Raw genomic sequence first — 26,601 nt, forward strand, 5'->3', positions numbered from 1 at the left:
TCCAGGTTGGCTCATTAGATGCTCTGACATCTCTGGTTGAATTAGTCTGCAGTGTCGGTCATGTTGCTTGATTCATGTTTGGGCAATGCTGCGTTTGGTGATCCCTTGTCCACAGCTGCGTGGTACTTGTCCACAGCAGCCAGGCCTTGAAACTGCAGGCCATTAAATGCAAATTGCAATGTTCACATGTACCTCTAACAGACAAGAGTTCTTTCTCCCACCCTGGACATTCCACAGATATATAAACCTTACTTAGTTTGCAACAGACCCCTCAACCTCTGAGGATACCTGCCATAGATGTGGGCAAAACATCATGAGAAAATGCTTCTGGAACATGGCCAACAGCCCGGAAAACTCAACAGCAACCCAGTTACGGATACATTTATCTAGGTAACTGTTTTGTATTCACAATAACTTCTTAGTTATGACAGTGACTCTATTGCTATGATCATAACACTATAGCTGCAATTTTAACTCCACCCCAAAACCTATTTTATTGGCTATTGGCTGCGTGAGCAGAACGGCATCCCTTTGCCACATCAGAGCACTGGTGAATGACACTTGTATCATGCTGGCAGGGAGAGGTCGAGTCAGGAGATGAAATCCTGGTTGGGTATGAGTATGGAATGTAAGTCCATATCAGTAGACCTACATCTGCAAGAAAGAGAACTGAGTAGACCCACAATGTCTGCATTCAGAAAGGAGCTGGAGCCCCCAGTGGCGCAATGGGTTAAACCCTTGTGCCAGCAGGATTGCTAACCAACAGTTGGTGGTTCAAATCCGGGGAGTGGGGTGAGCTCCCATCTCAGCTCTAGCTTCCCACGCAGGAACATGAGAGAAGTCTCCCACAAGGATGGTAAAATATCAGACATCATGCATCCTCGGGGAACATTCTCACAGACAGCCAATTCTCTGACACCAGTAGCGACTTGCAGTTTCTCAAGTCGTTCCTGACATGAAAAAAAAAGCGAGGAGCTGCTGTATCGGGAAGATAGCAAAGTGGGTGTTGTGGCTGATGTGCATTGGTATACTGGTTCAGGAGTGCTGATGCTCATCGGTAAGGAGTCCAATCATAGAATCATAGAGTTGGAAGAGACCTCATGGGCCATCCAGTCCAACCCCCTACCAAGAAGCAGGAATATTGCATTCAAAGCACCCCTGACAGATGGCCATCTAGCCTCTGTTTAAAATGCACATCAGGACACCAGTTAGGGAACCCAATGCACATTGGTAGAACCCAATATACATAAGTACTATTGCCAGTGTCATAATATACATCTCAATTCACTAACCTGTTTTATAGTTATGTTACACAATGTAAACAGTGACATAGACTCAAGGCCCACGGCAAAGAGGGGCATCTTAGAGCTGGACCTCAGTGCGATAGAGTGGTGGGGGCATCGACATCAACCTCTTGGCAGAGATGATCAACTTGCCCGAATCGTTCAGGCAGCAGCTGATGGACAGCGGATCCATATCGGGTGGGAGTTGGCACTTGTGGGTGAAGGTGTTGGAAACAGTGCCATCTTCTGCAACCTGAAGGGAAAAGTGGATAGGCAGAAAGGATGTCACTGCTAGAGAGAACATTTTTCTAGACATCTCCAGGACCCCAGGAGTTGACTATATATTTCCCTGGAGGACTTGGTAGTCAGACTTAGAGGACAACCCCATCTTCAGCCCCTTGGCATTTGTTTCCCCATTACTTCTGAATATCATCATTCCACTCTCCAGAGTCTTACCTTCTCTGCCTGGATGACAATGCAGTAGTTAAAGCTGGTCACCACAATGTCATGTGGCTCAAACTGGCTGACATCAGCCATGACCTGGTATTTGTCCCCACTGGTGATGACATTGCTGCTGCCCAGAGAAGAGGGATGTGTCGAGGAGGGAGGGCCTGGAAGGGAGCAAAGAGAGACAGGAAACAATTACATTTAAAAAGAAATTATATGCATAGTTCTAAAACTCAAAAGGTTGTTATGGAGCCCCAGGTGTCACAATGGGTTAAACCCTAGTGCTGGCAGAACTGCTGATGAAAAGGTCGGCAGTTCAAATCCAAGGAGCGGGGTGAGCTCCTGTCTGTCAGCTCTAGCTTCTCTTATGTGGACATGAGAGAAGCCTCCCACTGGGTGGCATAACATCCAGACGTCTCCTGGGCAATGTCCTTGCAGATGGCCAATTCTCTCATACCAGAAGCAAGTTGCAGTTTCTCAAATTACTCCTAACACAAACACACAAAACCCAGTTGCTGGCTTCAGTTCACCTTGGCGGAGAGCGACTAATTAAGAGCACCTTGGTGGAAAGCGACTAATTAAGAAATGAAGTGAAGTGAAGTGAAGGTCAAAGGAAAGGAGAATTCATTCTGGTTTTGGCCAGACCTCACCTGGAATGATATTGTGTCCATTACTGGGCACCACAATTCAAGAAGGATATTGACAACCTGGAAAGTGTCCAGAGAAGGGTGACCAAAACAGTCAGGGTCAGAAATTCATGGATCCCTATGAGGAGCGGCTCAGTGGCCTGGGTATATATAGCTTGGAAAAGGTTAGGGGTGTGTGGCATGATAGCCATGTTTAAATATATGAATAGATGTCATGCTGAAGATGGAGCCAGAGATCAGAGACCAGAGATAAGTGCAATCGATTCAGATTTCAAGAAATGAGATTCCATCTAATCATTTTGAAAAAACTTTTGTTTATTGATGTACTGTTGGGCTTGGCCACATGTAAGCCGCTCTGAGTCCCTTAGGGAGATGGTGGCGGGGTATAAATAAAGTTTATTAATATATTATTATTAAAAACTTCCTCATTGAAAGACTTATTTAATTGTTGAAGACGCTGCCTGAAAGTGTCATCTTTCAGGAGTGCTTTGATTGTATTTTCCTGCAAGGCAGAATGGGGCTGGACTGAATGGACCTTGAGATCTCTTCCAACTCTATGATTGTATGACTTTACTCAGCACTTTAAATTGTATATCCATTTAATTGAAGGGTAGAATTCCATGCTTACCCTACAGTTCAGTTTAACTTCTATAATGGGTTCCTTGTCCTAGTGCCACCCTTTCAAGGGCATTGGATAGTGACTGCCATTATTCTCAGCCTTGAATGACCTTGGTCCCTGCTGGTTGATTATAATGGATGTCATCATTGTGTTTTAACATTTGCAGTGTATTGTAATTGGATACTGCCGTGAAAAAAATAAGATAAACTTAAATGCCCAGCATTTCTAGGAATTTGACAAAAGACAACAACATCTTAGGCTGACCTCAACTTGCCATTCTGTCCATTGAAACAGGTACACAGAGTGTGTCAGAGAGGGGGAAAATAAGGATAGAGTTAGTGCAAGCAAGCAGTACCTGATTTATGTAAAGATAAATCCCCCAAAGACATCAAGTCCCATCTGTTCTTGGAAGCTAAGCAGGGTTGGATCTGGTTAGTACTTGGATGGGAGGCCACCAATGAATGCCAAGTGCTATCGGAAAATTTCAGAGGAAAAGGTTGGCAAAACCACCTTTGAGTATATCCCTCAGCTAAGAAAACCCTACAGAATCCAACCACAAATTAAGAGGCAATTTGAAGACACAAACACACAAACAAGATCTCAGACAACAAAAAAGAAATTTAGATTATGGTTTATATTTTTGATACAGGTGACTTCAGGAAGGTAAAGGTAAAGGTAGTCCCCTGACATTAAGTCCAGTCATGTCTGACTCTGGGGTGTGGTGCTCATCTCCATTTCTAAGCCGAGGAGCCAGCGTTGTCCGTAGACACCTCCAAGGTCATGTGGCCAGCATGACTGCATGGAGCGCCGTTACTTCAGGAAGCCATCTTCAATTCAAACCTTGCCAACTTCAACTTTAGTATCAAGGATTCTCCAAGGTTTTACACTGAGAGATGTCTGTTGGTCTCCCATCCAAGAACCAGTGGCATGGCACCCGTGTTGAGGGTTATCTTAATGGGCATGGAAGGGATGCAAGGAGGAGACCCCTTGTTCTCAACTTTAGGCCTTCCAAATTCTTTGAACCTCATTTCTCATCCAACAGGATGAGATTCTGGGTGCTGATGTTCAATATATAAAGAGAAACACAAAAGTTGAGAACTGCAGGTTCCTGAGTGCCACCAGTCTGCTAAAACACACCCTCACTTACCTGAGTATCCATAGGACTCCCTGGCTCTCCCAGTGCCAAAAATCCCATGAGGTGGGTCAAGCAGGGGTTCGAAGCAGGGCTTCCCGGAGCTATAGGTGCTGAAATGCTCCGAGCGGAAGGTAGAGGAGTTGCTGATGGAAGACGCCATGGCCCTGCCAAGGAGGGTAACTTCTCTCTGTGGAGACTGAGGTATGTGTCCTGTGTCTATGGGAAGGAACAGGGCAGTGGGGAGGGAGGCAGGGGGCGGGAAGAGCCAGGTCCTTGGCCAAGAAAACCAAGATGTCCATAATTGGCTTAGTCAGGCTGCCCTTACTGTTGTCCAAGACACTGGAATGTGAGATAAAGAAGCTGCCTACTCAACGCTTGGGAGTGAGGCGTGATGAGAAGTGGGAATTTCCACCTCTCCCATCCACCCTCGATTCTGTTCCTAAGGCCCCTTCCATACAACTATATAAAATCCACATTGAACTGGATTATATGGCAGTGTAGAGTCAAATAATCCAGCTCAAAGCAGATATTGTGGATTATCAGCCTTGATATTCTGGGTTATATGGCTGTATGGAAGGGCATTAAGTCACCTCTGTGACCAAATGGGTGACTTTAGCCACAAAAAGAATCACACCTGGCAATGGCTGGGAACAGGCATGTAGCCGGGGGGGGGGGGGGCTTGAGGGGCTCCAGCCCCCCCCCCCCGAAATTCTCATGGTGGTTCGCGAAAAGGCCATGATCTGATCACCATACTCAATATATCCCCTAAGCATGGGGGTATTGGGGTAATGATACAAAAGGTTTGCTAGGGTAGACCCTCTTTCACTCAGACTCAGCCCCCCCCCCCCGAAACGCACCCCCCAAACCCCCCCTGAAAAAAATTCAGCTCCCCCCCCCCCCCGAATCAAAATCCTGGCTACGGGCCTGGCTGGGAACCAAAGATGCTGGTGCCAGGCTAACACAAAAAGAGAGAAACTGTAACTTGTAAAAACTTAATATTTTTATTTTAAAAAATGACCTACAGTCCTTTACAAACTGCCCCAGATAGGCATTTTGCCCTCCCTGCGAAATTATCCTCCAGTCCCCAAATTTCTAGCATTACGCTAACTTGAAACTTCAGTTCCTCCAGCACAGTGTTTCTCATCCTTCCTCATGCCGTGACCCCCTTATTACAGTTAGAATTGATAATTTATTTTTTAAAATAACTTTTGTAAGAAATAGGTTTTAGCTGTATTATAATGTAAAAGGCCTTAGATCCTGTATCAGAAAAAAGATGGAATGTGAATTAAAAAAAATAAATGTAATAATGGAATTCCTCTTAAATATCCATGAATAGAATATAGACAAAATGGCACAGCTAAAAAGAAAAAAAAGACAACTGCATACATAAAGGAATTTATATTTGAACTCCAACAGGATGATGGCAGGTATGGTATATTTTGACATTTAACTGCAACCTAGTTAAAAGATACATTGACATAATTCACCATTTTAAAGCTTTAAGAATAGTTTGTTAGGAGTGATTTAAGTCTAAAGCATAAACTATTAAGAGACGGGATGATCTGGCATCGCTAAGGCCGCACCAGCCACCAAAGGAAGCTTATGCACTTAAGTTTGCATGTTTCTTAAAAGATGGATGTTGCTTTGTGTTCTGGGAGGTTTCAGTGTGAGTGTGCTAGGATTCCAGGAGGAATTAGTATTAATAAATGAATATTAGTTGAAGGTATTGGTTTGGCATGTGCAGAAACTCTATTCCATAAGGATACCCACTTGCAGCGAAGAAAGGAACTGGAGTTTTCAATGCACACGTCTCACGCACGCACACATATAAGTCAGGCTCCTGTGAAATTTCTCTGCGTGGGTGAAGAATGCAGTCATCTCCATCCTCTTCACTGGAGATGCCATGTCCGTGAGGGCATCTCTGTGTATGTGCTAAATTCCACTGTCATTTGAAAACATAAGGATGTCTTGATGCTAAGAGCTGTTGGAATTAATGGAAGAGACTGCTTTGAAGGATGGCAGACTTGACAACTTTGGAAATCTTTCGAACAGAGATTGGATGGCCATTCTCAGATGTGCTTTTGTGGCATATTCCTGCATGTCAGAGGGTTGGACTAGATGGCCCTTTTAGTGCCTTCTAACTCTGCAATGTGGTTTGTTCCATGAAAAGCAATGCAGTCATCCGGGTACTCGCTTGGATAAGTCATAAAAAAGACATAAAAATGGGTGCATGTGATTCCCTTACACATGTGGTTGAATTAATTTTTTTACCATTTTGCAGTTGTGTAGGCCAGCTTCTTAAAATTTATCTGTATCTGCAAGAGATCGTTTCCTAGGCCTCACATAGAAATGTGAGGCCTATCATACCAATTTTTGCCTGAAATTTACCTCAAATGTTTCTAATTTTCTGGAAGACGTCTCTTGATCTTCCTATTCTGTTGTTGTCTTCCACTTCTATGCATTGCTTATTTAAAAATAGGTTCTTGTGGGGTTTTTTGGGCTATAGGGCCATCTTCTAGAGGCATTTCTCCTGACATTTCGCCTGCATCTATGGCAAGCATCCTCAGAGGTAGTGAGGTCTGTTGGAATTAGGACATCCTCACTACCTCTGAGGATGCTTGCCATAGATGCAGGCGAAACGTCAGGAGAAATGCCTCTAGAAGATGGCCCTATAGCCCGAAAAAACCCACAAGAACCTAGTGATTCCAGCCATGAAAGCCTTCGACAATACATATGTAAAAATAGTTCCTTATCTCTTCTGGCTAACCTCTGGAATTGCGCATTTAACTGGGCATATCTCCCCTTATCCCTGTTTCCTTTTGCTTTCCTCCTTTCTTGGGCTACTTCCAGTGTCTCAGCAGACAACCATTTTGCCTTCTTGGTTTTCTTTTTCTTTGGGACGTACTTTGTTGCCGCCTCCTGAACAATGTCGCGGACTTCTGTCCATAGTTCTTCTGGGACTCTGTTTACTAAATCTAGTCCTTCAAATCTGTTCTTCACTTCCACTGCATATTCACTAGGAATGTTAGTGAGATCATATTTAACTGGTCTGTGTATTTTCCCTGATCTCTTTAGTTAGTTTAGTTTAGTTTCCCTGATCTCTTTATATATATGCGGGCCACAGCAATGTGTCCCCTGCCACACATTGCTGTGGCCCAGTCTGGTGATCTGGAAAATAAAGTTATGAGAAAGTGTTGAGAAAGTCTAATATAAGTAATTTCTTTATGCTTGTGGATAAAAAGTATTTCTTTGTCAGTGTTGATGTCGAGATTGTCTGGTTTTCCTATTCTTAAACATGCAACGTATAATTGTCCCTTTCAAATCTCTGATACTATATCTGTCATAAACGTGTGTGTGTGTGTGTGTGCATGAATCATATATATCTATCAATATCTATGGTTGGATGGCTCTTTGTCAGGAGGGCTTTGATTATGTTTTCTTGCCCTGGTGAAGGGAGTTGGACTGGATGGCCTTAAGACAGCATTTCTCAACCTGGGGGTCAGGACACCTGGGAGGTCTTGAGGGGGTGTCAGAAGGATCGCCAAAGACCACCAGAAAACTCAGTATTTTCGGTTGGTCATGGGGGTTCTGTGTGGGAAGTTTGGTACAATTCTATTGTTGGTGTGTTCAGAATACTCTTTGATTGTAGGTGAACTATAAATCCCAGTAACTACACCTCCCAAATGTCAAGGTCTATTTCCACCAAACTCCATCTGTGTTCATATTTGGGCGTATGGGGTATTCATGTCAAGTTTGGTCTAGATCCTTCATAGTTTGAATCCATAGTGATATCTGGATGTATGTGAACTACAACTCCAAAACTCAAGGTCAATGCCCACCAAACCCTTCTAGTGTTTTCTGTTGCTCATAGGAGTCTTGTGTGCCAAGTTTAGTTCAATTCCATCATTGGTGAAGTTCAGAATGTTTTTTCATTGTTGGTTAACTATAAACCCCAGCAACTACAACTCCCAAATGACAAAATCATTTTTTGTGTGTGTGATGGTCACTCCTTGGGTTAGTAGATGTCTTGTAGCCAAATTTGGTGGCAATTAATCCAGCAGTTTTTGAGTTATGATGTCACTCAAAATGAACAGAGCATTTTTATATAGATAGATATAGTGTCCCTACTTTGCGGATTTTCACTTTTTGTGGGTGGTCCTGGAATGTAACATCCGTGATAAGTGAGGGAACACTGTATGCCACTTGATTTACTGGGATTGTCAAAACAAGATTTGCAGATTTGCAGTTGGCTCCAGAGTATTGGCATTCAGCAGGCGAGTTGTGTAATGTAACCACCTATTTACTATTGAAGTATAACTTTACCCCCATGCAAACATGGCATAGGATCTTGGCTAATGTATGTCAAGAGACCTCCATATGCCTTTCCTGGTTGATCTGGAGATCTTGAAATCTGGCACACATTTTAAGGTCTCTCCTGGTCAGCTTAATAAAGCTAATATGCCAATTTAGAGTTTTGAAATTCTTGCAACATTGAAATGTATGGGGAAACCTACTACAGTTGCATCAGGATTGGTCTGCAAAGTTTGGGGGTCAAAATGACCATCATGCCCTTGTTATTATCTCTGTGATGCCTATTCAGATGGGCAAGTCATTTCATGATACTATTGACCTCAGGTGTGTTAACCCATAGTACCAGAATTCAAGCTTGCACAGCTCTCTCAGATGGAAACCTTGGCCTCTCTTATTAGCCTACAAAGCCCTAAGGACCAGGTTACCTGTGGGTTGTCTTCTCCCTTAGAGATCCACTCAGTACTTGAGATCGTGTTGAGAAGTCTTGTAGGCAATGCAATATACTTCAAATGTTCATTTTTCATTCACAGCAGGACATTAAGCATGGTCACATCCACTACATAGAGTACAATTTGCTCTGATAACTGATATGCTGCAGCTAGTATTTTTAGGTACATGTTGAAGACTTACCTGTTTTATGTCCAATCAAATATAGATAATGTAGGCTTTGACCTAAATCTTTTCATTAGTACCAAATAGACCCATTCAATCAGGAGGAATTTATCTCTGTGTCAACTCACCATTCAACTAAAAGCTCTCCTCTAGTTGGAAGTAATAGGAATCAGACCAATCTGTAAATTGGCTGTGTTTTGTTGTTTTTAAATGTATGTTTTCTGAATATTTGAAAATGTTAGATGTAATTGTTTTGTAAATATTCAACCGTTGATACATAATCCTGCCCTTTTTAGAATGTAAACGTTCTAAGTGACTGAATGAATAATGTCAGAAAAAGTTATTTTTTAAATATATTTTCCTATTATTCCCCAGAAAATGTACCCATCTTGGAATTTTTTAGATTTTGTGGACCAGAAAAGTAACTTTCCCAAAACTCTTGTTTCTAGAAGATTATTAGGGGCTCTTCAAAAAGAAACTCAGTTGTGGTAGATCCTGAAAGATAGTTTGACATAATATGTTCTAGGTTACACAACAGTTGTATTCTCCATTGTGCTAGACATTCTTACTTGAATGGCAGCTTGACTCAGTGTGTTCTAGGTCACTCAAGAGTTATGTTCTCAATTGTGCTAGATGTTCATTGTGTTCTCTGAATGACATCTTGATCTGATGTATTCCAGGTCACATAACAATTATGTTCTTCAATAATGGTGCACATGCTCCCCTTGCTTAGCTTGATGTGTTCTAGGTCACCCAACTAGTTCGGTTCACACCGTAAAGTCCACCAGGCAGGAATAGACTACATAATGCAGACTGAGTTCTGGAACAAGTCGGTAGCCTAAAATCCAGTGGCCTCATCGGACAGAAAGTACTGTGCAGTCCTCCAAATGTTCTTGGATGCCAGCAGCCAATGGTAAAAAAAATCAGGATATAATTCTTTAATAATTTCATTCTCAAAGGAAGCAGCAAATAACGTTAGCAAATTTCTTCCTTCAATTCATTCTATTTTTGTCCTGCCTTTCTCCTGATATAGGGAGTCAAGGCAGCTTTGAGGACCATTCAGAGTTCAGGTTTTACTTTGCATGAAATTCACACATTTTTTTCTGCACAAAAAGCACTATTTTGCATACAGAAAATTATGTAGTTGAGGACTTATTGTGCACATAACTTTATGCACATGGGTTTTTGGTGCATAAAGCCACATGTTTGGAATAAAAAGTAATAGCACAGAAACATTATTTCTGTACAAAAAATCTTTATCTTATGGCGAAAATGCTGTTTTACACACACACACGTACACACACAAATGTGTGAATATACTGTCCAGAATGCTCCTTATCAGGGTTTCCCAACAAACCATAATATTATTTCCCTCTGTCAAGATTTAAAAAAACTGGGCACTGTAGTCCAATGACATTTGGAGGGCTATACAATTTGCATCCTTGCTTAATCTAAAGAGTGGGGTTAGGGTGGCTACTTGAGAGCAATGCGGAAGAAGGAAACAGCAGGAATGAGCAAGATCAGTGGAAGGAAAGACAGAAAGAGACACAGACCAGTCAGTAGAACCAGCCTTTTAATGAATTACAGATACAAACGGAACAAAACGGACACTCATACCAGCCAGGGGTGTACACCAGGAAGGGGACAGGGCAGAAATAGGGACACACACAAACAATATTGTGCATTTGGGGGTGGGGAAGGAGAGCAAAAGGAGTAGAGAGATGGGGTCAAAATGGGTAGGGATGCATAGGCTTTGGGACACAGCTCTGCACAGGCATCAAGAGGGGATTTACTAAGGAGTAAAAACAGAGGTTTGCACAGGGAGTAGTTGGAGGTGTTAGGAGGACGTGTACCCATTCTACAGAATGGACTGATGCTGCACAAAAGGTAGCAAATGACTGGGAGGAAGGAGGGAGTTGTGGTAATGTTTCCAAACTCCTTGACTGGGACATCTTTCAATTAAACCTGGTTTTCATTTCTTCTTCCCCTGATCCCTATCACAGCCCTTCTTTCTTCATTGCAACAGTTCCCTCCTTCTACTCTCATCTTTCAAACTTTTGCTTGAACAGCACCTCCTGCATTTTTGGACCAGATCTCCCATACGTAACTGCCCACTATAGTTAATGCATTGTGGGAGCTGTGGTCCAAAAAAGGAACTTGCCTCAACTGTGTCAAAATATCTAAATGAGACCTCTATAGTATTTAATATTTCCCATCCCCTTAAGCAAACCTATCCCTCCCAGTTTCTCTTTCTAAAGATCCACTCCTGTGTGCCTCCATTAAAAACCAGAGCAGATTTTCTGCCTTGCCCATTCAGAAGTTGTCAGCCATTGCCATCTCCAGATGTTGTTGGATTCCAACACCCATCAGCCCCAGCCGAAGGTGATGTCTGCTGCACAACCATAGCATCTGGAACATTACAGCCCAGTCCCTTTAACCCAATACATAAGCTAGAAGGAAGGCCAGAATCTGAGTGATGCAAATCCATCCAGACTACCAGCCCTGGCTCTCATGATGTTTCCAATGGTACCCCATCTTCCTCTACCCACTCCCATTCTCCAAACCCAAAGAACTATTGGACTGGTTCCACCTTAGAAATTGTGAGATACCATTTCACCAAGGTTACACCTAACGCTCCCTGGCACCAGATTAAAAGAAATTGAGTCAGGCAACAAAAGCAACAACATCCCTGATTGTCTTGATGAGAGTTCATGGTTGTATTCTTACTCAGTTCTATGTATGAGTATGTTATGGGTTCAAATACTGTATTTTGTGTTAAATGTACATGGCACACAGCATGTGTTTCTATAGCTGCTGCCCACCAACTGATTCTAGGACAACAACTCCCATAATGGGTCACAGTTGACTGTGCTAACTTGGGTTTATGGGAATTGTAGTCTAACACCATCAGAAGGCACCTGATTGGGGTAAAATTATATATATAGCTGTATGTACGTCCCTGCACTATATTGGAACTCTTTGTGTGGGTTGCCACTTTGCAGTGATATTTTTGGTAGCCATGCCTTCTCAACAAACCATAAGTGGCCAAGTGCAATCTAGAAGGCAAAGCATCTCTTGGCTAAAGAAGAGGGGGAATTGTGCATATTGTAGCATACTGAGTGACAGATACCTTGGATGTACAGGGTGTTTAAAAATAGTGGATCCAATTTATCTTTCCCTTTCATAAACAGCCTGTTTCTGCAAATTGCCAGTAACAATGCTGAATGCTCTTTGTCATTGGAAGATCAATACCAAAACACCACTCAAACACATGCTACACCACAATTACAGATTCAGTTTTGCTGAAAATCATTTTGCAGCATTTGTGATGGATGGGAAAGGGTCTATGGTTGCTAAACCTAAGAGGTGTGTGTGTGTGTGTAGATGTATATTTACATGCCCACTACATTATAACATATGTCTGGTTGAGTTGACTTGTGGAAAGCCAAACTTGTGTGTGCATGTGCAGAAATGTTGGAGAGATGTGCAGTCTGTGAAGGGATGCAAGCACATGTACGTTTGTGGGTCTCCTTTTTTCTGGACCAATGAATATTCATCGAAAACTAATGCTTTTTACCCTTCTACTGTGAGGAAGAGGCTAGAGATCTTGAATGGGCAAATTCTTCAAGTCCTTGCCAAACTACAGATCTTTGGGATCCACTGGGTGCTAGCACAATGGTATAAGACTGATATTTTCCCAGCCAATGGGCATCAATTCTCCAACACACCAAATTATTCTGATATTCCTGGATTTCCATTACTAACTTTATGGGGTGTACGGTTTCTTCCAAACTACATATTTGTAGCACTTGGGTATCATCCAATATATCTCATCCTATTGAATTGTAGGAGTTATAATTTAGTGGAGGGACTCTGGAGTTCACTGGCAGAGAATTCTAAATATTCCTCTCCAAACTACAAGTCCAGACCATATTTTCTCTAGTTGGTCATGAGCATCCCTTTTGATTTCAGAGCTGCTTGGGCTAAGAAGGAGCTGAGCTTGGAAACGTTCCCAAAAAGTAACATTTCCAAGCCCAGAGGGAGGTAAGCATAGGCCATCGGGTCCTGTGCATTGTGAAGCGGCAAGGGCAAAGGGATGAAATGAGGGTCACAGTATTGTCCACCCTGCTTGGTCCAGGTGGGCGAATGGAGCAGAAGGAAATATGTCCCCCCTTAGAAAACCCCATCCTCCATGGTAGGGACAGCGACACCCCGTGAAGACGGCAACACGGAGACACACATACAAAAATATAGAAAAGATCTGGGGCAGGGTGGGAGGACTGGCCACTCCCACCTTCCCCTGCCATGCTCCGTGCTCCCTTCCAATGGAGACGGCCAAGGAGGGTGCACAAGCGCATCCATGTGCCCGGCTCCGGCCTTTCTCCTTGCATCCTGTAGGTCCACAGTATAAAATTCAAGACAGTAAAAGCCAAGAAGTTGGTCCATTTGGGCCAATGTCGAATTTTTTTTGTAAAAAAAAAGGCATAACAAATCAAGCATCCATTGCATTCCACATTCTGTTTTCAGCCCTTTGCCTTGAGCTGCAGGGTTTGGAAGGGAAAAGGGATATCTGTATAATATACCATGATAAACTGTCTTAAGAACTGCAACAGTTCTGCTTTAAGAGCTTCAGCCATGCCAACAGGACAGCATCCAAGGGGTGCCTTTTCTTTTGGGCACGCTCAGACCAAGGCGTGTTGCATGCTTCGGACCAGACAGTGGCACGCGTCCGTTCTACACAGCCCTGTTTTTCGTTATTTTGCTTGCTTGGATTTTGTTTCCGGTGTTTTGTTTTATTTTAATTCCCCCACCCCAAGACAATCTCATGCAAAGAAAACAAAACAGGCCACAAGAGAAAGAGTACAAGAGAGAGAAGATGCAGCAGGCAAAATCCACGAAGCCAAACGACAGGCTCGCCAGGCTTTGAATGGCTGAATCAGATGGCACAGTGGAGGTGAGGAAGGCATAGGACGGGACCAATGGGGAAAGGATGGGCTCCTGGATTGGCGTCCATTCAGCCCATCTTCCCCTGCCCAGCCTTGGGTCATGCCACCTCCTCCTCCAGGTGGGGAGGATCCATCCTCTTCAGAGAAGGGACAGGCCACGGAGCAGGGTTGAGAATGGATGCCACGGCACGGGACAAGATGGCAGGTGAAGCATGCCACGGAGCAAATAGAGATTCACTGCTCTCTGCTCTCCTCCTCTTCCTCTTCCTTCCCCCTCCGCTCTTCCTCTTCGTTGTCATCGAGAGACACCACCCCAGAGGAGGCCACATCGGAGGCCTTCCTGCGGACGTGGCAGCTGTCCTTGTGGGCCTCACAGTCCTTACACAGGACTCCCCCCTCTTCCTCCTCCTCCTCTGTGGGTGAGAGGCAGGACTCGGTGAACGACATGGAGTACAGAGAGTCCTGGCACTCAAGCTGTGCCAGGCTCCGGAAGGCACATTCGCCGGCGATCTGAGTGGCCGGCAACTTGGAGAGGAGCGCCTCCTCCCTGCCAGACAGGGAGCCCAGGAGTTTGATGGCCAGTTCGGAAGGCGAGCTCAGCTCCTTGAGCAGGAGGCTGTCCTCCAGGCTGCAAAGGCTGGAGCACAAAGTCTCTGGAGAGATGGTGGTCTGAGAGGAGTCACTCTCTGGGTCGCAGGAGCCTTGCCGAGCATTCAGCTGGCATAAGCGGCTGTGCAGGAAGCCCTTCAGCAGGGTGCTGGGTGCAATCTGGGGCACAGCATCTGCAAAACAGCAAGGAAATACGTCACATTGAGGAGTGGGCAAGTTTGTTTTCTGCTTCTCTGGAGACTATGACATGGAGGAGAGGATTCAAATTAAAGGAAAGATGCCAGGAGAGGAGGTGGACAGGGATTGCTATCCTGTGTCCCTGGGCCACCTGAGTTTGGACACATGAGATGCCAGTGTGGACAGCTGTGGGTGGTTCCGATCCAGAACCATTTCTACAGCCCCCAAACCAGAAGATTCTGTGTCAGAATTTGGACTTCCCCTTTGTGGTGGAATGAAAATCATGCATAGTTCAGGTCTCTACCAATTCACACACTGTCTTGCTAGAGAAAAGATATGCCACGCAGATTATCAGTAACGGATAAGGTGTTTACTCTTTCTTATGCAGAGGAACATATATACAATGTGAACAGTTGCATTGATTCACACATTGTCCTTTGAAAGAGATTCAAATGGTCCTTAGGTGTCCATGTGAAGGATCTTCTTCCAGAAGCAAAAATACAAACTGGCTTGCTAAGCTCTTGCACCAAAAACCTAAACATGTAACTGTTGCCAAAACTCCCAAGCTCAGCTAGCTTCTCAGGCGTAGCCTGACTAATCAGCTTCGTGCTTTGCATTTTTCAGTTAACACTGAAAAATATTTACATGCTCCAAACCTTTGACTTTTGCATGTTCCCTGGATCAGCTCATGTGGCATTTGGCTGACATGGAGCTGATCTGGCTCTACACTGACCTAAGTGGTCGGTGTGGCTGTGATCTGAGTTTGTAGAGACAAGCACAATCTAATCCAACCCACTTCCACAAACTTGTTGTATCTTCCAGATAATAAAAAGGCATCTATAATATAGCATAGTGGTTTGAACGTTGGACTATGACTCTGGAGATCAAGGTTTGAATCCCTGCTCAGCCGGGAAAATCCAATGGGTGACACTAGTCCTGTTACAAGAGGCAGTGAGTGGCTTGAAAAGAAAATAGAATCAAGGAATCATAGAATAATAGAGTTGAGAGAGACCTCAAGGGCCATACAGACCAAACCCCGCGTCACTTCTCTCCAGGTGAAGAGGATCCATCAGTAAGCACCAAATCCACCTAGCAGTAGCATTGTCTAACCTACACATTACTAGCTTTTTTTGCAAGAATATCAAATACCTCACAGAGATCAAAGTATCCACAGCATTCACTTTGCTTGTGGAGAAGGATGCAGATTTACACACTTTGTACATACATGTGTACCAGCTGCCGGCCTGACTGCATAAGGTATGTTTTTTTCAGCTTGGTACGTCAAAACCTGGCTACCTCCATGCACATTTTGGCTACATACCTCAGTCAAAACAAACATGTATTTTGTGTTCTTTTGATTCAGGGTAATCTGCCTCCCTTCAAATTAGCAGGGTTTATGTTAATCCTTTTCAGCAGTGGGCGCATGACTCTTTGCCATGGCTACGGCCCCCTCCCACCCCGGTGACGTGCGCAACCTGAGGGAAGGTAGCGTTCTCCCATCCGTGTCACCTCCGCCGCCTCCTCCTCTTCCTCTCTTCTTGCCCACTCATTCTAATTACACAGAAGAATAATTAGAACTTTCCTTACATGCCGCGCCAGCAGATTACCGTTGACTTTCTTTGATATGCAAAGTTAATTGTAGGGGGGAAATACAGAGAGAGCTTTTGTTTGTAGAGGAGGACGCAGATTTACGCACTTTGCCAACACATGTGCGCCAGCTGCCAGGCTCACTGTGCGCAGCGTGAAAGCCTCATTGCTCAAGCCAAGGGCAAGGCCTAGTGGCAGAGAAAAGAGAGGGCACATCCTGCAAAATTGGTAGCCACCTTTTCGACAGCATGGAAGCCAAAGTGGCATCTCCAAACCATCCTGCAAATAGCAGGTCAATTTGCAAAAGATCTCAGGGCTTTGCTAGATTAAATGTGAAAGAACAGTATAATGCAGCAGTCAAAAAAGTCAATGCAGTTCTGAACTGCATCAACAGGAGCATAAAATTATATTTCCACTAAAATGATTATATTTGATTTTGATTTTAAGTATTGTTTCTTCAATTTTATGTCGATTGCTTGAGAATTCTGGCTGCTTGAGTCCAATGAATTGAAAATCTGCTGTATTAGAGTGCGTGCATTAGTTGGAGCAAGCATGTTCAAACTTGGGCCCTCCATGTGTTTTGGATTTCAATTCCCACAATTCATAACAGTCTGAGGGTGAGGGGGGGGGGAAGGAAGGGGTCTGAGGCTGTAAGGAATTGTGGGAGTTGAAGTCCAAAACATCTGGAGAATGAGCTTTCTTGTAGGAACTCCATTCAAAGACAGAATGGTGTGGTTGTTAGCCGCCTTGAGTCCCCATGGGGGGAAAGACATGGTAGAAATAAAGTATATTAATACATTAGATAGGAGGTAAAGTTGGAAATGCAACAGTGCTTAACACTGAAGAGTTTTTTTTGTGTGTGTCAGGAGCAACTTGAGAAACTGCAAGTCGCTTCTGGTGTGAGAGAATTGGCCGTCTGCAAGGATGTTGCCCAGGGGACGCCAGGATGTTTTGATGTTTTACCATCACTGTGGGAGGCTTCTCTCATGTCCTCACATGAGGAGCCGAAGCTGACAGAGGGAGCTCATCCACTCCCCGGATTCAAACCTGCAACCTGTTGGTCTTCAGTCCTGCCAGCACAAGGGTTTAACCCTCTGTGCCACTGGGGGCTCCTACACTGAAGAGTAAAAATGCCTCAAAGTGGATGGTAGTAAAATGGCTAGTCCAAGTTATCTGAAATGACCTCCCTCTAGTCAGTGGTTCTTAACCTGTGGGTCCCCAGATGTTTTGGCCTTCAACTCCCAGAAATCCTAACAGCTAGTAAACTGGCTGGGATTTCTGGGAGTTGTAGGCCAAAACACCTGGGGACCCACAGGTTGAGAACCACTGCTACGTCTACCTATCCTCCCTCTATGCCTACTTGATCCCTCTGGGATGTAAATTTATGTTTTCAGGTCCCATCTTGTTGTTGCTTATTCATCACCAAGAGTCGCTTCCGACTCTTGGTGTCCTCCTGAACCAGCCCAGGCCAGAGCTCCCTGTTGGCCATGGCCACCCCCAGCTCCTTCAAGGTCAAACCAGTCACTTCAAGGATACCATCTATCCATCTTGCCCTTGGTCGGCCCCTCTTCCTTTTTCCTTCCATTTTCCCCAGCATCTTTGTCTTCTCCAAGCTTTCCTGTCTCCTCATTATGTGGCCAAAGTACTTCATCTTTGCCTCTAATATCCTTCCCTTCCCTAGGCTTTATTTCTCTAGTATGGACTGGTTTGATCTCCTTGCTGTTCAGGGCACTCTCAGAATTTTCTTCCAACACCATAGTTCAAAGTCATCTATCTACACTGTAGGTCCCATCTACACTGTTTTATAGGCAGTTTGAAACTGCATTATATGTCGGTGTAGACCCATATAATGCAATTCCAACATATTCTGACAAGCATTATAAGCATCTACACTGTAGAATCAATGCAGTTTGTCACCTCTTTAACTGCCCTGTCTCACTGCTATGGAATCCTGGGAGTTGTAGTTTGGTTAGGCATCAGCCCTCTTTTGCAATGAAAGCTAAAGTCTGTGTAAAACTACAACTCCCATGGCTCCATAGCATTGAACCCTGACAGTTAAATGTGGTGTCAACAAGCTTTAATTCTATAGTGTAGCTGTTGTTTGCTCTCACTTACCGGCTGGTTGGGTTGTATCCGAAGGTGTAGCATAATCTTCATCGTAGGATTCGTCGTTGGAGTCATCTCCATCCACCGAAGACCAGGCCCGCAGCTTGGCTTCTGCAATAGCAAATTGCTCAGCAACACCTGGGAAGGAGTGAAGGACAGCAAGAAGAGTAAAAACAATGGAAACAATAAGGAAGGAAGGAAGGAAGGAAGGAAGGAAGGAAGGAAGGAAGGAAGGAAGGAAGGAAGGAAGGAAGGAAGGAAGGAAGGAAGGAAGGAAGGAAGGAAGGAAGGAAGGAAGGGAGCAAGTTTGTTTTCTGCTTCCCTGGAGACTAGGACACGAAACAATGGCTTCAAACTACAAGAAAGGAGATTCCATCTGAACATGAGGAAGAACTTCCTGACTGTGAGAGCCGTTCAGCAGTGGAACTCTCTGCCCCAGAGTGTGGTGGAGGCTCCTTCTTTGGAGGCTTTTAAACAGAGGCTGGATGGCCATCTGTTAGGGGTGATTTGAATGCAATATTCCTGCTTCTTGACAGGGGGTTGGACTGGATGGACCATCAGGTCTCTTTCAACTCTTTGATTCTATGATTCTCAGGAAGGAAGGAAGGAAGGAAGTAAGTGTGGGAGAAGTGTTAGAATTAGAGTATTCTGCAGCAGGGAGTGTTTCAAGACCACTATGATAAAATAAGTGCCTTTTTGAATTTCAGGTGAATTTCAGACTACCCAGAAGCTGTTTTCTAACTGTACGGTATGGGTGCATCTACACTGTAGAATAAAAACAGTTTGATACCACTTTAACTGCTGTGGCTTAATCCTGTGGAATCTTGGGAGTTGTGGTTTGATGAGGTACGAGTACACTTTGGCAGAGAAAGCTAAAGTTCATGTAAAACTACAACTCCTGTGTTATGATAGCATTAAACCAATGCAGTTAAAGTGGTGCTAAACTGTATTCCTTCCACAATATAAATGCACCCTAAGTGAAATAAATCATCCACTAGCAAAGTCATTATGTAGTTGTTCCTGTCATCTTTATCATTGTTGTTGTCATCGCCATCACATTCATCCCATGTTTTTCCTAAACCTGTAGCTTACAACTCAACATGAAAAATACATAAATATTTTTAAATATGTAATATATGAATACTCAAATAGCTAAAGCATGCAAGTCAATGTTAACAAGTCTCCAGTGATTCCAACTGTGAAAGCCTTCGACAATGCAAGTCAATGCTAAACTGGAATAAAGCTATTGCTAACTGTCATGACTGCAGTAGGAGTCCTTGCGGCCATGTCGCTAGGGAGACAAAGAGGGATCTGTGTTTGTAGTGTATCGGTCCTTTTGTGGCCCTGTCACTGGGAAGAGAAATGGGGATCTATCTTGGTAATGGATGTGAGGGGGCCATATGGTAAAAACCCTGAAGGTATCATCAGGAAACAATGAAATGCTAATGGTCAAAAGATCATGGGATGGGAGGAATGCCCTTTCTCTCACTGAGTTGCAAGGAGATGAGTGTGATTTATGATCTTGGGAACAATTAACATATAAACATTTCAATTTTGAAAAACCATTAACATTAGTATGGTGTGTGGTCGAAGGCTTTCATGGCCGGAATCACTACGTTGCTGTGAGTTTGCCAAGCTGTATGGCCATGTTCCAGAAGCATTCACTCCTGACGTTTCACCTGCATCTATGGCAGGCACCCTCAGAGGTTGTGAGGTCTGTTGGAAACTAGGCAAGTGGGGTTTATATATCTGTGGAATGTCCAGGCTGGGACAAAGAAAGAATGCTTGTCTTTTTGAGGCAAGTGTGAATGTTGCAATTGGCCACCTTGATCAGCATTGAATGGCCTTGCAGCTTCATAGCCTGACTGCTTCCTCCCTTGGGAAATCCTTTGTTAGAAGGTGTTAACTTGCCCTGATTGTTTCCTGTCTGTAATTCCCCTGTTGTTGTTTTTTTTTTTTTTGGGGGGGGGGGGGTTGTGTTTTTTTAGTGTTGCTCTTTATTTACTGTTTAGCTGTGGAAAAGTCTATATAAATACCACCAAACACATCATTGACCAAACATGAATCAAAGAACAGGAAAGGCACTACTTCAACCAGAGAAGTCAGCCATAGCAGAGCACCTGATGAACCAGCCTGGAAACAGCATATTATTTGAGAACACAGAAATGCTGGACCACTCGAACAACCACCATGTCAGACTACACAGAGAAGCCATTGAAGCAGGTGGGCAATTTCAACAAAAAGGAGTAAACCATGAAAATGAACATAATCTGGCTACCAGGATTTTAAAAACTCTAAAATCAGGAGAGTAAATAAAGAACAACACTCTGCAAACAGGGGAATTCCTGACATGAAACAATCAGGTCCAGTTAATGAATGCTTCTGGAAGATGGCCATACAGCCTGGATAACTCACAACCACCCATTTGTATAGTGATTTGATCATCAGTTTATGACTCCGGAGATCTGGGTTTGAGCTCTCACTTGGCCATGAAGCCCACATGGGTGAGTCACACTCTCTCAGCCTTGGAGGAAAGCAAGTGCAAACCTTTTCTGGATAAAATTTGCAAAGAAAACCCTGTGGTGGGATCACCATGGATCAGAAAGGCCTTTTTGCTAACACATTAAAATGTACAACTAAAGATATTTAAGAGTGATTTTTTAACACAATTAAAACAGTACACCAAAGGCCCTTTCTTTAAAAGCATTTGGTTTTTGAAAGTATTTTTAAAAGTATTTTCCTGCTATCTATTCAACAGCCAGGAAGGGGCCATTCTAAACTTTCTAGGCTGGGAGTTGGATTGGATGGCCCTTGGGGGTCTCTTTCAACTTTAGGGTTCTTTGGATTCACCGTTCCACTGTCATAAGAGCCACTACACACTATTACAACATATAGAACTCCAATATGCTGATGGTAACATAGTCTATTTGTATTCAGAAGAAAACCTACAAGCCACTCTAAACACCTTAGCAGGAGCATACAAGAACTTTGGCCTCTCATTGAACACTGAGAAAACCAGCCAATCCTTTTTCAATGCCAGAAATACAGCTTAATGGTGTAATATTAGAAAATGTTAATCATTTCTGCTACCTTGGCAGCCATCTCTCCACAAAAGTCAACATTGACACTGAAATACAACACTGCCAAAGCTCTGCAAGTGCAGCTTTTTTCTGAATGAAGTAAAGAGTGCTTGAGGACCAGGACATCCGTAGGGATACCAAGGGGCTTGTTTATAAAGCTATTGTCCTCCCAACCCTGCTATACGCCTGCGAAACGTGAGTCTACAGACATTACATGCTCTTGGAACGATTCCATCAGCGTTGCCTCCGAAAAATCCTGCAAATCTCTTGGGAAGACAGGTGGACAAATGTCAGCGTGGTGGAAGAAGCAAAAACCACCAGCACTGAAGTGATGTTCCTTCATCATCAACTCCGCTGGACTGGCCACGTTGTCCGAATGCCCAAAGATCACCATCTGCCAAAGTAGTTACTATACTCCCAACTCAAAAATGGGAAACATAATGTTGGTGGACAGGAAAAGGGATTTAAAGATGGGCTTAAAGCCAACTGTTAAAACTGTGGCATAGACACCAGGAACTGGGAAGCCCTGGCCCTTGAGCACTGTAACTGGAGTTCAGCTGTGACCAGCAGTGCTGCTGAATTCAAAGAGGCACAAATGTAGGACAAAAGGGAGAAATGTGCCAAGAGGAAGGCGCATCAAGCCAACCCTGACCGGACTGTCCTCACTGTGGGAGAACATGTGGATCAAGAATAAGGATCCACAGCCACCTACAGACCCACCGCCAAGACGCTACAATTGGAGGACCATCATCCTCAGGCTATGAAAGATCACCTAAGTAAGTAAAGTAAAGTAAGAAAGTAACACTATTTAGCAACTACATGTCAAGGTTTTGTGCTGTACAAGTGATGGCTTGGTGGAAAATCAAGGCAAGCTCATCCCTGGCTTCCTGTCATCCCATGATGCCCTGGCACTGATGAAGCTTCCAAGTGGTAACCTTGCTCCGAAAATAAACCCCAGGGAAGGAAAATGATCGGGCTGGTTTATTCATCGAGGCAGGTGGCAGACGCTCCCAGAGGAAACCCATCCCGGCGCTCACCCGCCCCGAGTGCCATTGTTGCATTTCACGCATTCATTGATCTTAAACACATGCAAATTTAAAACTGCCTACAGCCCAATGTTGAGCTGAGACGAGACAAGAGACGGGCAGGCAGAGAAGTCCGGCTGCCCTATATTTTACTGGCAGTATAAACTGTGCAAATTAGGACAATTAGCATGACACTGCCAAATTGACACGCTTTTGTGGCAAACAAGGGATTTATTTAGGCCAGGGTCTCGGTTTCAGATGGAGAGGCTGAGCTATTGGCAAGACAGACACCCATTGACAGAGATACAAAGAGAAATCTGGGGGAGGGATTGCTGCGGGAAAACTTGCTTGTTCAACTACAACATTCAGAATCCCCCAGCCACCATGATCAGGTGGGGGGAGCCTTCTGGGCATTGCAGTCCAATAAAGGAACACTTTCAAGCTCAGATCTGACAGTCTTTTCTAAGAAGACTGGCATCTAATTTCAAGGAGGGCCTCCCCTTCTCTTTCTCTTTCCCTCTGAAGTCCAATTTCAAAGAAACCTAAGAGCTGCATCAGACCTGAACTTCATCGAACCCAACCTTCTCTTCTCCCCAGCAAGTTGCACATGAAGGCGTCTGCGCTCAGTCTGTTTGAATCCTCAGCATTTGGTCTCCCCAGAAGAGATCTGGCAAGATTCCAGTGCTGTAGTGGTAATTACAGAATCACACAGTTGAAAGGGACCACAGGGGTCATCTAGTCCAACCCCCTGACGTGAAGAAAGAGATGCCCATCTAACCTTTATTTAAAGACCTCCAAGGAAGTGACTCCACCATCTTCCAAGGTAACCCAACCTATTCCACTAACGGATTATCTCTTACAATCAAGACATTTCTTCCTAAAGTTCAGGCTAGTGGCTCCTAATCTAGTTCTCCCAGAATTCCTGACTGTAGGATAAGTGGACTGAGGCTTCTGGAAGTCAAAATCCCAAACACTTAGAGGAACACACTTTGGGACCTACCAATTTAGGTGGGATCCAATCTGAATCACTGAATTCTTGGAAAAGAGATTCCACCTAACATTAGGAAGAACTTCTTGATGTTAAGAGCTGTTTGAATATGCTGCCCAGCGGTGTGGTGGAGTCTCTTTCTCTAGAGGCTGAATGGCCATCTGTTGGGAGTGCTTTGATTGTGTTTGCTTGCATGGCACAAGGAGGTTAGACTGGATGGTCCTTGGGGTTTCTCCCAATTCTATAATTATATAAACGCCTAATGTAATAACATTATCATGAATACTGTGACAGAAAAATAGAAATGCAAAGATACAGAATGGGGAATGCATGGCTTGAGAGCAGTATGTGTGAAAAAGATCTTGGAGTGCTCGTGGACAACAAGTGAAACATGAGCCAACAATGTGATGCGGCATCAATAGGGGTCTAGTGTCTACATCCAGGGAAGTCATGCTACCCCTCTTTTCTTCCTTGGTTAGAACACATCTGGAATATTGTGCCAAATTCTGGGCACCACAATTGAAGTTGACAAGCTGAAATATGTCCAGAGGAGGGCAACTAAAATGATCAAGGGTCTGGAGAACAAGCCCTAGGAGGAGGAGCTTAAAGAGCTGGGCATTGTTTAGCCTGAAGAGGAGAAGGCTGAGAGGAGACATGATAGCCATGTATAAATACATGAGAGGAAGTCATAGGGAGGAGGGAGGAACTTGTTTTCTGCTGCCCTGGAGACTAGGACGCGGAGCAATGGTTTCAAACTACAAGAAAGAAGATTCCATCTGAACATGAGGAAGAACTTCCTGACTGTGAGAGCCATTCAGCAGTGGAGCTCTCTGCCCCAGAGTGTGGTGGAGGCTCCTTCTTAGGAGGCTTTTAAACAGCAGCTGGATGGCCATCTGTCAGGGGTGCTTTGAATGCAATATTCCTGCTTCTTGGAAGGGGATTGGACTGGATGGCCCACAAAGTCTCTTCCAATTCTATAATTCTATGAAATACCTAATAACATTATCATGAATACAGGCCATTAGTTATTTTATAGTCCTCGCTTCTGAGCATATGCAGAGTATCCACTGAAGCAAAAACAGATGCTCTGGCAGTTCTGGTTTCCATTGTCTTACACCATTTGCAAGAGCCGAGAGTCTGGAGCCTATGATTGGACTGAGCTGCATATTTGTTAATTTTACTTGTCAGCAAGCAGCCAAGCCTGTGGTTAAATAGGGGCTGCGTGTGGCTAATCTGGGGCTGCAGCTGCTTGTGTGCGTCACCTCCGGAGGAGAAGGGCCAGAGGAAGCAGGCACTCCCAGATCCAGAGTCCACTCCTTGCAAAGAGCCCAGGAAGGCCCCAGGTGGAGCTTTGGCTGAATCGTCACCAAAGAACCGGTGGAATGACTGAGGCTGTGGCAAAGTGGAATGCACTGACATCAATGGTGCAGAAATGAGGGCATGGGCTGGGGGAACAGGTGGACAAAGAGATTGGGCTCCCTCCAGACTAAACTTAGGAAGCCCACCCTCCTTCTACCTCCAATATGATCTGGCCAAATCGGAGCACCAAGATGCCTAAATAGTTGAACTTCCTCTGGAATTTTCAACCAGAAGGATTATTCAGATATGCTCAGAAATATTGAAATAGCAATTGATGTGGAACCATGCTGGGTTCCACATCAATGGTGCTTGCAACCCCTTTTAGACGTACTTAGAATCATAGCCTTGGAAAATATCTCAAAGGCCATCCAGACCAACCCCATTCTGCCACGCAGGAAAACACAATGAAAGCACTTTCGACAGATGGCTATACACACATAACTGGGGAGCTCCCGGTGGTGCAATGGGTTAAACCCTTGTGCAGGCAGGAGTGCTGAACAACTGGTCAGCGGTTCAAATCTGGGGAAAGCAGGTTGAGCTCCCTCTGTCAGCTCCAGCTCCCCATGCAGGGAAATGAGAGAAGTCTCCCACAAGAATGGTAAAACATCAAATATCCGGGCATCCCCTGGGTAACGTCCTTGCAGTCAGTCAATTATCTCATACCAGAGAGAATTGATACAAAAATATCATCATTTGAATCTATTGCTTTGTGTTCCAGTCTCTCCTTTTTTTACATCAGGAACAACTTGAGAAACTGCAAGTAGCTTCTGGTGTGAGAGAATTGGCCATCTGCAAGGACGTTGCCCAGATGTTTTCCTGTTTTACCATCCTTGTGGGAGGCTTCTCTCATGTCCCCACATGGGGAGCTGGAGCTGACAGAGGGAGCTCATCCGCACTCTTCCTGGATTCGAATCTATGACCTGTTGGTCTTCAATCCTGCCAGCACAAGGGTTTAACCCATTGCACCACCAAGGGATCCATTCTAGTCTCTGAAGCAGCAGAAAACCATTTTTTTTCTCTCCTCGATATCACTTTCTTTCAAATACCCAACCCATGGCTATTATGTCCACCTTTTCTTTTCCAGGCTAAACATACCCAGTTTCCTAAGCTGCTTCTAATAGGACTTGGTGTCCAGACCTTTGACAATTTTTCCAATCCCTTCCTTGAACTGCGATATCCAGAACTGGACACATACTTCCATTTATTCCTGAGTCCACAGGACACATAAATGGCACTTCGAAGTCCACATTGTGCTTGCAAGGGGCTTCCTATTCAAAGATGTTTCAGTGACTTTGGATGGGAAAAGTAATTTCCTCTCAATCCTATAAATGCAAAACGAAGAACAGCCTGCCTGCCAGTGCTGAGCCACCTCCACACTAAGAAGAGTCGCAGTGTCTCTGGTTAAATGTGATGGAGGGGAAGGGGAAAGGTGGTATACTGCCTGTTACATATACAGAGAAATCTCATCAGGACCAGTAACTGTCCAAGGATGAAATTTATGTCAAGGAAGGACAGATAGTTCAATGTACAGACCCACCAAGAAAATCCAACAAATGCTACGTTCAGCAAAGATCAAGAGGGAGCCTCTCACTTCAGCAGGAGTCTACTGTATACCATGAAGCTGTGGACAAGTCTACATAGGGACCACCAAACGCAGCATTGCCCAAACA

At 44.3% G+C, this 26,601-nt stretch overlaps 2 protein-coding genes across 7 annotated transcripts in view; both read right to left on the bottom strand.

The window, feature by feature from the left end:
* Positions 1 to 1,255: 1,255 nt before the first annotated feature.
* LOC132769834 (heat shock protein beta-7-like) lies at positions 1,256 to 4,351 on the bottom strand. The gene is made up of 3 exons (XM_060766766.2): positions 4,144 to 4,351; positions 1,740 to 1,894; positions 1,256 to 1,536 (listed from the first exon to the last, which is right to left on the bottom strand). Exons 1-3 carry the CDS (start codon positions 4,289 to 4,291, stop codon positions 1,363 to 1,365), a joined length of 477 nt encoding a protein of 158 aa, XP_060622749.1. The 5' UTR covers positions 4,292 to 4,351; the 3' UTR covers positions 1,256 to 1,362.
* Positions 4,352 to 10,610: 6,259 nt separating this feature from the next.
* Positions 10,611 to 26,601, bottom strand: part of FAM131A (family with sequence similarity 131 member A) — a 101,410-nt gene continuing 85,419 nt past the window's right edge. For all 6 annotated transcript variants that reach the window (XM_060767398.2, XM_060767397.2, XM_060767393.2 and 3 more), the window contains 2 exons: positions 18,489 to 18,617; positions 10,611 to 14,782 (listed from right to left, as the gene is read on the bottom strand). In XM_060767398.2, coding sequence (XP_060623381.2) covers positions 14,235 to 14,782; positions 18,489 to 18,617 — 677 coding nt within the window. In that variant the 3' untranslated portion in view covers positions 10,611 to 14,234. The remainder of the gene's footprint in view (positions 14,783 to 18,488; positions 18,618 to 26,601) is intronic.

Source organism: Anolis sagrei, chromosome 3 (genome assembly GCF_037176765.1).
Source record: "Anolis sagrei isolate rAnoSag1 chromosome 3, rAnoSag1.mat, whole genome shotgun sequence".
NCBI lineage: Eukaryota > Metazoa > Chordata > Lepidosauria > Squamata > Dactyloidae > Anolis > Anolis sagrei.

What these genes read in the sequence shown, in the direction of transcription:
- LOC132769834 (XM_060766766.2), bottom strand. Translation starts at nt 4,291, where the DNA reads ATGGCGTCTTCCATCAGCAACTCCTCTACCTTCCGCTCGGAGCATTTC. An exon ending in GGAGTCCTATGGATACTCAG is followed by an intron (nt 1,895 to 4,143) that starts GTAAGTGAGGGT and finishes GCTCCCTTCCAG; the next exon opens with GCCCTCCCTCCTCGACACAT. An exon ending in TTGTCATCCAGGCAGAGAAG is followed by an intron (nt 1,537 to 1,739) that starts GTAAGACTCTGG and finishes TTTTCCCTTCAG; the next exon opens with GTTGCAGAAGATGGCACTGT.